The 10619-nt window shown below is 38.1% G+C and overlaps 4 protein-coding genes across 4 annotated transcripts; 2 read left to right on the top strand and 2 right to left on the bottom strand.

Annotated features, from left to right (window-relative positions):
* Window positions 1-20: 20 nt before the first annotated feature.
* LOC132698746 (neuroguidin) lies at window positions 21-1010 on the bottom strand. Its single transcript, XM_060664973.1, has one exon. The coding sequence runs from the start codon at window positions 1001-1003 to the stop codon at window positions 140-142; it is 864 nt and encodes a 287-aa protein (XP_060520956.1). The 5' UTR covers window positions 1004-1010; the 3' UTR covers window positions 21-139.
* Window positions 1011-1237: 227 nt separating this feature from the next.
* Window positions 1238-1844, bottom strand: LOC132698747 (inosine triphosphate pyrophosphatase). The gene has a single exon (XM_060664975.1). The coding sequence runs from the start codon at window positions 1805-1807 to the stop codon at window positions 1241-1243; it is 567 nt and encodes a 188-aa protein (XP_060520958.1). The 5' UTR covers window positions 1808-1844; the 3' UTR covers window positions 1238-1240.
* Window positions 1845-1922: 78 nt separating this feature from the next.
* LOC132698742 (vacuolar protein sorting-associated protein 51 homolog) lies at window positions 1923-5106 on the top strand. The gene is made up of 2 exons (XM_060664969.1): window positions 1923-3586; window positions 4380-5106. Exons 1-2 carry the CDS (start codon window positions 1962-1964, stop codon window positions 4975-4977), a joined length of 2223 nt encoding a protein of 740 aa, XP_060520952.1. The 5' UTR covers window positions 1923-1961; the 3' UTR covers window positions 4978-5106.
* A 523-nt stretch (window positions 5107-5629) lies between these two features.
* Window positions 5630-7547, top strand: LOC132698207 (tRNA-dihydrouridine(16/17) synthase [NAD(P)(+)]-like). Its single transcript, XM_060664151.1, has 7 exons — window positions 5630-5948; window positions 6002-6161; window positions 6219-6414; window positions 6466-6714; window positions 6819-7080; window positions 7145-7300; window positions 7360-7547. Exons 1-7 carry the CDS (start codon window positions 5733-5735, stop codon window positions 7516-7518), a joined length of 1398 nt encoding a protein of 465 aa, XP_060520134.1. The 5' UTR covers window positions 5630-5732; the 3' UTR covers window positions 7519-7547.
* The last annotated feature ends 3072 nt before the right edge of the window (window positions 7548-10619 follow it).

Here is a 10619-nt window from a genome sequence, read left to right as displayed (position 1 = left end):
TATATTATATGTGTGAAACAAATAAATGGTTATTTACTTTAAGAGTTGAATTTTATATATTTAATTATTATTATTAATTAATTTATATTTAATTTTAATTAACAAAAACCTCACAGTTACTGCTATAAATTTAATCACATTAAAAACGTTTCTTTTTCATTTTTCCGCCTTTGAACTTTATTTTCTTCTTTCTTTTGGCAGCCGAAGACCCACCGAAACTCGTAATTTCGTCTCCCAAAGCAGTTAAAGTTGACAACTGTCGACGTCTATGTTTATCCGATTTTGTAACTGGCAACCTAGTGAAGTATTCCTCTTCATATTCCTGTATTTCCCTTTGCTCCTTCGATAATATTTGTTGGGCCCTGCTACCCTGAGACACCTCGATGGGAGCATCCAAGTATTCTTCCCGAAGGTCTTGCATAATGGAGTTGGATAAGTGATGCCTTCTGTTCTTTTCTTGAAGGCGTTTGTTTTTTTCCTGTATCGATTCGTCTCCAGTATAATGAACCGCAGACAACTTTGGAGGTTGATATACTCCCACTTTGCCTTTCTCTTCTTTACTAGGTGTTTCGTCTTCACTTTCCGAAGAGTCATCAGCATCTTTACCCAACAGATTATCAGGGTTTGCTTTAAATAACGAGGGATCGTCGCTTCTGGTACCAGTTACTGCAGTCTTCACCAGCTTATCAATTTGGTATTTTAATTTTTGATCAATAGGTTTTATCTTTTCAAGAACAGTGCGAATTTCAACTAACCTATCGATGCAGGGGTCATTTTCAATTTGTTCTCCGCTACATTTGCGAAGCACCACGTAAGTTAAATTTATTAAATAACTTAAGAGCAAGTTATACTTCATTTCCAAAAAACTAAGGCCGTGTTGGGTAGATAATTCGCCACTTCTTACTTTAAGAATCATATTGTCGACCAGCGTAGCCACATGCTGCACACTGGTATTCATATCACTTAAAAGGGCCAAAGCCTGCGGAAGATCTTTGTGTCCCATCGTAACGATGTTCTATATTCACGCACTTTGAAACTTAAGGTTATAAAAGGCACGACATATGAACAAATTACTTTTGGTAAGTTGGGGCAGGGAGCGGGTATATTTACAGATCTGACATTTCTCGACCACAGAAGACAAACATTCAGAAAGTCCTTTCTCTGACGTAAGATTCACATTAAGGCGTTTATTGGGCATACAATTTGTAAGAAATTTTATTTAATAAGTAATTTTAGATTTTTAGGTATTATTGTTAAAATATTCTTGTAGTTTATCCAGAGCTTTAAACCTATGTGATATTTTATTCTTTTCTTCTTTGCTCATTTCGCCATAGGTCATTTTGTACCCTTTGGGCTGGAAGCAAGGATCCCAACCAAAATCCCGCCGACCTCTAGGAGATACAATCTCCCCCTGCGTCCGTCCTTGAAATAAGATAACTTCGTCGTTTTCTCCTCCCGGATGGTAGGCGAATGTACATACTGCCTCGGCAGACTTATCTTCAAAGCCTTGCAGCAAAGTGAATAATCCATCAGGACCTAATTTTTCCAAAAACCATTTTATGTATGGGCCTGGCAAACCTTTAAGAGCTGTGAAACATAAACATGTGTCCTCGACTAATACGGGGCCCGAGATATGTTTGTGAGCAGTCTTTGCCTTTTTAATGGAAATATCGTCAATTTCACCTTGCAGTTCCGGTAAATCTACATTTTGGCTGACGACACGTTTCGGGAAAGACGTGCCCAAAATATTAACCAATTCTTCTAGTTTTCTGGAGTTGCCAGTAACGAACGTAATCGGTTTAGACATGCTTATAAAATTATTTTTAACACACCTAACCTAAAAACCCGACACTTCATCTCGCGCAAAGACGATTTGGGGTTATGTTTGCTAATTTTTGTTATTCTTAATCAATTAGCTCCTCTGTAGTTTTATCGATAAAATTGTGCTTTTACTACCAAACATGGGTGATGGGAAAAACGACCAACTCGATATTAATGGATCCAACTTTAATCCGAATCTCTATTTGGATAAATTATTTAGAGAGTGCACTTTGCGCCAGGTAATGGACCACGAAAATAAGATTGTCGAAGATACCAAGGCCTTGCATTCGGACATGCAAACCCTAGTATACGAAAATTACAACAAATTCATATCAGCTACAGAAACAATCCGCAAGATGAAAGACGATTTCAAGCAGATGGAAACCGAAATGGACTTGTTAGAATCCAACATGTCTTCAATTACTTCTTTTTCAGACAAAATAAACGCAAACCTAAAAGACACTCGTGAGAAGATAAGCCAATTATCAGGCATACACACGTTACTACAGAGGCTGCAGTTTCTATTCAAGCTGCCAGCGACTTTAAAATCTAGGATGGAAGAGAAGAATTACATGCAAGCCATGCAAGATTACGTCCACGCGCAAAGAGTTTTGGAACAGTATGGTGACATGCCCGCTTTCAAGGGGATCAAAAGCGATTGTGCAATCATTTTGGCAGAATTAAAAGGCGAACTCCGCAAACAGTTCTGTAGACCAGATGCCAGCGCAAAAGAGCTCGCGGAATCTGTCGATTTGCTGTTGCAACTCGATGAACCGCCAAAAGAATTGTGCTTGGAGTTTTTAACTTGCGCCGAAAAGCGTCTGGGTGGGCAATTAGTCATGTTAAAAGACCAAAGTGAACAGCGGGATATTGTCGAATTCGTCGAATTGGGATGTTCCGGGTTCCTTAGCGATTTGTGTTTGGTGGTCGCGTCGTTTCACGACATGTTTATCAATCGAGTCAACGCGGACAGCTCGGAAAGTAGTGAAATATTCGAGAACTTCGCCGCGGTCGAACTCGAGACATTCGTAAAGGACAACATGAAGAAATATTTTGACCTGGTGCAGACCAAAGTCGATTCCGAACAAGACATCGCCGATACCGGCGTCTTGGTTCAGGCCCTGGACAGGTTTTACATGCGGATTGAAGATAACAAATTTTGCAAGGACAATAATTTCACCCTGATGGCAATCGACATTATCAACAACGCCTCTAGGAAACAGTGCAAGGCACATTTGCAAATATTAAAGATGCATTTCGCGGACACCTTGACGAAAGTAAGGCAGTCTTTTACGACTCCCAAGCTTGTGAACCAGGACGACTCGTCTAAGAATCTCGGGGAGGTGTTGAATTCCATGATCGTCACCATTGTGGAAAAGATCAAGGGCGTTCTGCAAGACCTTGTCATATTCATCAACTCAGAAATCACGTTCTCTCGGAAACCCCGGTTTCGAGAGAGCTTCTGCATTGATAATGTACGGGAGGGCCTGGTAGTGTGCTTCATGCACCATTTAACTGCTACTGCCAGGGGTTACTGTTCAGTTGGTATTGCGGACCCCAAAACCCCGCCCACTTTGATCTTGCTACTGTCAAAATTGTGTTTGGAGTTTTCGAATGGTAGGGTGCACTTTTTGTTGTCTCAGACGGACGAACTGTTCGAGATCAATGAGAAGCACAATTCGGCGTTGACGAACGAAAATGAACTCAACAACAATATGCAAGAGTCGGCGCAACATTTGTTGAACTACTTCGTCCGAATTCAAGGGTTTGTAACTGTACTGTTCATATAATTGAATTTTTTCATGCTTATGGCATGCGTCTCAACGCGAAATTAAGTCAATTATTTAACGACAAACCAATTAGATGATAAGAAAATTCATAAACCGCAGTTTTCAATTTCTTTAAACACAAGAATTTCAAAAAACTCGACCCTCTACAATGTTTCAACCTTAAACCCATGAAGTTAGTTTGGTTAGTTATGGTGTGCAACAATCTATAAAATATTGACATTTCTATTAATTTGTATTTATTCCTACGAAACCATATAGCTATTAGATGATGTAGAGGCCGTGTAAACTGTAAAATTGAACCACCGCAGGCGGTTACGACATTTTCTTACGGAAGGAAATAATCCGCGCATGCCTCTACATTTCACTCACTGACCTGCATTTCCAGCCATTTTTTTTCGAACTGCGATCTGCGCATAATTCGTTTTACTGTCAAAAGTTCATCGGTAGGCCGGACGAGTTTTTATTTATTCAACATTTCGTATGTGGCATGGATTTAGTTTGTTTCTTTAAAGCATTCTTTCTTTGCACAAGAAAAAACATATATTTTAAAAGTAGAACGAAAAAGTATTTAGTAAATAATTAAGAGGAAAGAAACAATGTTATTGTTTTTAGACTTCAGAAACGATTAATTTATTTATTATTTAAAAAATTCTCGAAATAAAAGCGGCAGTAAGCTATTGGACTGTTCCTTGTTGCGCGATGTTGATGATAAATTATAAAAATCTTATTTCGCAAACAGTACTAAACAACTCATTTGGTTTATTACAGACTGATTTGCTCGCAAATGCTCAGGAAAAGCGTGGAGACGCGGGACTGGCTGCACACGATTGAACCGAGAACCGTACGGGCTGTAATGAAACGCGTAGTCGAAGATATATCGGTCATCGATACTACCGTCGGACAGTTGTACGAAGACCAAGGTACCGCCACGGAACACAGTAGCGATTCTAGCAGGAAAACGCACACCATGTCCGTGTCCAGACACCAATTCCGTTCTAACTGGTCGAACTACGCGCCCAATCATTTAGATTCAGCGTTGGTGTCCAATATACACAAGCTGTTCAGCGAGCGAATCGAGGTCTTCTCGTCCGTCGAGTTTTCTAAAGTTTCCATACTGACGGGTATCATAAAAATCAGCTTGAAAACGTTCATGGAATGTGTGAGACTTAAAACGTTCAGTAAATATGGACTGCAACAGATTCAGGTGGATACCCACTACTTGCAGTTGTATCTTTGGCGATTCGTGGCCGACGAAAATCTTGTGCATTTTCTCCTGGACGAGATCCTCGGCTCAGCTGTGCACAGGTGTTTGGAGCCGGTACTCATGGAGCCTAGCGTGGTTGATATAATATGTGAAAGAGGCTGAACAATTGGAATAATTTACGTGTAATGCTGCTGGTGTAAAAATTATTTATTTTGAGTAATATTAAATAGTTTAAAATACCAATTATTTGGTTAATTGTACATTTTTGTTACCTGGAATATACGGAATGTCATCCCCTAAGGTGAAGAAAAATCGATTTATTTGTTATTACGGTTGCTAGCTGCCTCGGCAATTGGAAAAATAAAAATCCAAAAAATATACTGCATAGAAAAAAAAATATTCAAGCCAAATGGTGACGTCAACATCTGATATTTCCATAGATTTCTAAAAAGGAAATTAGTTCTGTGATGAGTCTGTCGTGAGCATTGCGCATGGCGGGTTAACCTCCGTTCGTTCCTGGCAGAATCCCTTGTAGTCGTCCCCAAAAATTTTGAAATCGGTTCCCACTGAGTGGATTTTGTGTTTTGTGAATGTTTTAAAGTTGAAATCGTTGTCGGCCCCGCTGTTTTTTCCTGTATCGGTCAAAGATTTTTGAATAGTGTTTATAATTGTTATTTCCATTCCCCTCGGAGGGCGATGGATCCGTCCAGTCCCTTTTTTATTCCAGGTTATAAATGTTGGTCTGTGACCAAAAAAAAAATCCTCGGCGGATGCCGGAAAGTGAGCGAATGACCACAGCAGTCTTGTCAGCCGAGAGCGAATCGTATTTTCTCTCTCTCTAGTCTGTGATAATCCTAACCTCAAACTTTTAGAATATTTTCCGAGGAATTATAATAATGTGATCAAAAGTAAACGTGATGATGGATTTCTGGCGTGAAACGTTGGGTGCGCCGACGAAAATTGTCGCTCCCATGGTCGACGCCAGCGAATTACCGTGGAGAATTCTGAGCAGGCGGTACGGCGCCCAATTGTGTTACACCCCCATGCTGCACAGTTCGATATTTAGCAAAGACCCGAAATATAGAAACGAGGCCCTGTCTTCGTGTGACGAAGACAAACCTTTAATAGTTCAGGTATTTACAGTACGTTGTTCTCGCTTGCTCAGCTCTATCTCTATCTTTCATAGTTTTGTGGAAACGATCCGCAAGTAATGCTTGAAGCAGCTACCTTGGCACAAGATCATTGCGTGGCTATTGATATTAACTTAGGCTGCCCACAAGCGATAGCCAAGCGTGGTCATTATGGGGCATTTTTGCAAGATGAATGGCCTATTCTGCATCAAATGGGTATTCAATAGTAGTAGTGTCAAATAACAGATATTCATTATAAAAATAATGTTGCAGTGTCATTACTGAGCAGCAACCTTAAGGTGCCGGTCACATGCAAAGTTAGGAGATTTGAAAACAAACAGAAAACTGTAGAGTACGCAAAAATGCTGGAAGCTGCTGGCTGTAAAATGCTTACTGTACATGGCCGTACCCGAGAACAAAGAGGTCCTCTTACTGGACTAGCAGACTGGAGTTATGTTAAAGCTGTTAAGTATGTATATAATGTGGCCCCCTTTCAATTATTGTTTCATTTTCAACTCAGGGATGCAGTTAAAATACCCGTCATTTCAAATGGTAACATTCAAAACATGCAGGACTTGATACGGTGTATGGAGGAGACTGGAGCTCAGGGTGTAATGATTGCCGAAGGAAATTTGTACAACCCCGCATTGTTCACAGGTCAGAATCCCCCCGCTTGGGTGCCAGCGCTCGAGTATCTTGATTTGGTCGACAGGTATCCCTGTCCCTTAAGCTATACCCGGGGGCACCTTTTCAAACTATTTCATCACATGTAAGTGAATATGACACAGTTTTAATAAACACCTCTCATTTTATCTCCTCAACTAGACCTTTCTAGTAAAAATGATTCTTTTAAAATCTAGCTTACCGTTTTAGTTTATCCATACCATGTAATAATTATTTGAGAATTGAATTGGGCGCTGCTAATACCATGAAACAATTTCGGGAAATTGTAAAAAAAATTCAAGGGCTATATGAGCAATACCATAATGGTGTTAAATTGTGGGAAAAAACCACACACTCGGGGACCTCTAACCTAGCATTACCACCGTGGCTTTGCCAGCCCTATGTGCGAGAAGATCCAGAGGACCACTTAAAAAAAATAAGCGAGAAAGAAACCGGTGCACAGCTCAGATTGGTAGGTCAGCGAGCCCATCCTCAAATTTTAACTAAATCTACACAAGTTGGTTTTTTTATATAAGGCTGTGGGCGATAAAAGACTATACGAAGACGCCGAAGGTAACTTAATCAGCAGGAAAAAGATGAAGAGATTGCGGCGGATCAGTAGAAGACCCCAAAAACCTGATAATTTACCAGAACGACCCTTGGAGAAGTGTTTGCTGTGTGAGAATCCTTTGGTAAGTACAGAAGGAAGGAGCAGAATCACCAATATAACTAATCTGGTATTTTGTTGCAGGGTTCCAAGTGTTCCTATAAACTGTGCAAGAAGTGTTGCAAGGATAAATGCTTCCTGGGGAACTTGGATTGCGAGGGGCACAGGATTTTGGTGAGGACAAGGCGGGAAATGGCGCGAGCGTTTGCGGAGAAACGGGGAGGTAACAAGAAGACAAAATAGCATTTTGTAAAGATTGAAAAAAATATTTTTTCCACTAATAAACGCCTTTTATTTTCCCCAGCCATGTTACCTCTTTTAAAAGGAATCAATTTTTATAAACCCTGATGAAAAGTATGAGTCTGATCATTTATTAAGTTTTCTAGTCAAAAATGTACAGGTTAGTTTGTGAAATTTAGGGGCATGCGCGGAAATTCCTGTCGTAAATATTAAAGCCGCGTGGGGTATTATCTTAAATGCAAGATTAGTTGGAAATTTTTGTAAAAATTATTATTTTTGAAAATAAAATGCAGTCAGCATTAACCCCATTCTAAAGCTCAATTCGCCTAGCTATATATATATATATATATATATATATATATATACCTGTTATCGGTGCCGAGTGGTTTGCAGTAGTCCTTCGCTTCACTAAACTGCCTATAATTTCAAGCCACACCAAAAGTCACACAAACACTACTCAAATCACTAATCGCAAACATCCACGTGCTCCACTTAACTTTAGAATTGGCAGCGCATAAACAGCAAGCGGTTGGTGCCACGGATTACACTTTGTCTTTGACATTATACGGATATGTCAAATTAAACAATCCGGGCCCACTTGTGGATAAGTTTTGATGTATAGATTACATTATGAAAACACCGTGTATTATCTTTGTTTTCGCATGGAGCCGTTTTGATTGAAATAAGCTCAACGACGTTACGCAAGTTTTGACTAACCATTTATTTGACATTTCTTTGTTGTGGTGCGAAGCGTACTTTATTGGTCCGTGCGTCAGTTGTGTGGCATTTATTTTTAATCCCATATCGATATACAAGGTGTCATGCAAAGAACGAATGAAATTAGCTGTAATTGTTGTAATTTATAAGTGATATTAAAAAAATTACATTTGTTTTAATGGATCCAGATAAGATGTTTATAAAATGCAATAATGAACAAAGAACTATGGTACCAGTTTTATAAATAGACGTGTCGAGTAGGATGTTTTAGGAAGTTTGTAGCAATAATTATACAGGTTTTCGTTAATATATTTAAAATAGTATAAACATATTCTTCACCCACAAGACTAGGTTCTGATACACCATCACAACACAACGTTTGATAAATCAGGCAAAGAGGTATAAAATAAAAAATCGATTGCCGGAGACAATAAGATCCTCAAAAGTTGTATTTTTCCTTTCTGTGCTTATTGCGTGTAGGAATTTTTATATTTTTTTATTTATTTATATAACCATTGACCTTCCATCCAACAACTAACATGGCAGCCGACAGATCGTCAGTAAGTTTCGATTCGGCATTTTTGCTGCTGTATGGATCTCGTTAGATGTGTGTGGAAATCACGGTTTAGCAGGAAAATGACACATCAATCATCTATATTATCTAATTATCTAATAGCTATGTGATTAATAACTTAAACACAAATGATATGAAGAAAAATATACAGCATTCCCTGTATATGCGCATTGGTTTGTATATTAGTTATTTTTCAGTAATTTTTAAGTTTAAAACAGTGGTTATAATTATTGAAAACGCTGATACGGCCCATAGAATGAAAATGAGAATCTAATTACGCCGGTCGTCGCTCAACGATTAATAAATATTTTAATTAAGGTTAGTTTTTGCGATATTGGCCTGTTTTTAGATATTAATCACGAAACGAGGCGCCAGCAATTAATGGCATCTTTGTCTGTTTCGCACGCGGTAAAATTATTAACCGGCAGATTAATCATCTGCCACAACATTGCGATTAGCGTTTTTTTTTATTTAAACGCATTTCGGCCGATTGATCTGACTAGTTCGCACGCGCCTACTGAGATCTTCAATGGTCGTAAAGTGGCCCATACAGGGTGGTCCCCGTTGAAAACTTATTAAATTTAATTAGAAAGTCTCTAAGTCGTATTTGTTATTTAACGTACTAGTACTAAACTTGGTTTTGATCGATAATTAACGGAATTATTTTGTGTGTTCATTTGTGGCAAATCAGAATACATTTTGGTACAACATTCTATCTCTGATTGTTGGGAACTACAGCCAGGCTTAAAAAAATTTACTGAATACTTCGAAAAAAACAAAGTAATGATTAATACCAATAAGCTGGGCTCAAACATAACATCGAGTTTACTTACAGTTTAGATAATCTATACTTGAAAAAACGTCGTGTGTCAAGGATGTGAGTGATAATGAATAAAATAAGTACATAATTATTCATTTACCGTCAAATGTTCAAAATCACTAATCGAACTATGGCAAATATGCAAAGTAACCCAATTTTTATAAAAAGTTGCTTTCATTTCGGAGCCCTGAATATATAGATATAGAAACATAATATATTATTTGAAGGGGGTTTTAATTGTTGTCTAGAATGGTTGATAAAATGTAAGGTGTCTCATCAAAAAAAATGAATATGCTTCCATCCGTATAATCGCATGTTTTGAGCACCCTGTGAAGCAGTGCTAAAATTTCAGTTGTCTACTAATTTAAATAGGACTGTAATAAAGATTTAATTTGAACTATGCACAAAATACAGTAACATATATCACACGTTGAAGTGGCAACACCGCATCGCTGAAAATATATTGGATCGGCAACAAAACCTACCTACGCTGCATAGTTTTATAATTATTTTGTTTTTCCTAAATTAAGTATCTACATTGAAAGGGACTTCCGTAATTAATGATCAATCAATTATTATTGAAGTTTAATGGTTAAAATCAACAATTGAAAACATAAAACAAAACTTTACCAATAGTTTGATATATTCGACGATTAAAACATGGGACACTCTGTACAGAAGGAACGTATAATCACGAGGGACAACAAATTAGTTGATTGGTTTCAATTATCGAAAAAAAAAACGCAATCTTCTTCTTCGTGGCGGATTCTTTGAACGTAACAAATTATCTTTGTCTTTTGAACTGTCTATCTATCTACGATTAATTAAGTTAATGAAATAAATTAAAAATGGATTGCGTTCGGTTTGGGTCTTATTGCGATTGCGTTTAGCTCGATCGGGAGTCACAAGGACGTTCACGTTTTCAAATCAAAGTTTTTCTCAGTCGCCTCTCAAATTTTAATAATTAGTGCTACAGTAATTATATTTGTAAAG

This window comes from Cylas formicarius, unplaced genomic scaffold, assembly GCF_029955315.1.
Source record: "Cylas formicarius isolate icCylForm1 unplaced genomic scaffold, icCylForm1.1 PGA_scaffold_2__14_contigs__length_35257938, whole genome shotgun sequence".
Lineage (NCBI taxonomy): Eukaryota > Metazoa > Arthropoda > Insecta > Coleoptera > Brentidae > Cylas > Cylas formicarius.
Note: the sequence above shows the minus strand (reverse complement) of the source record. Positions and strands in the feature narration are given on the sequence as shown.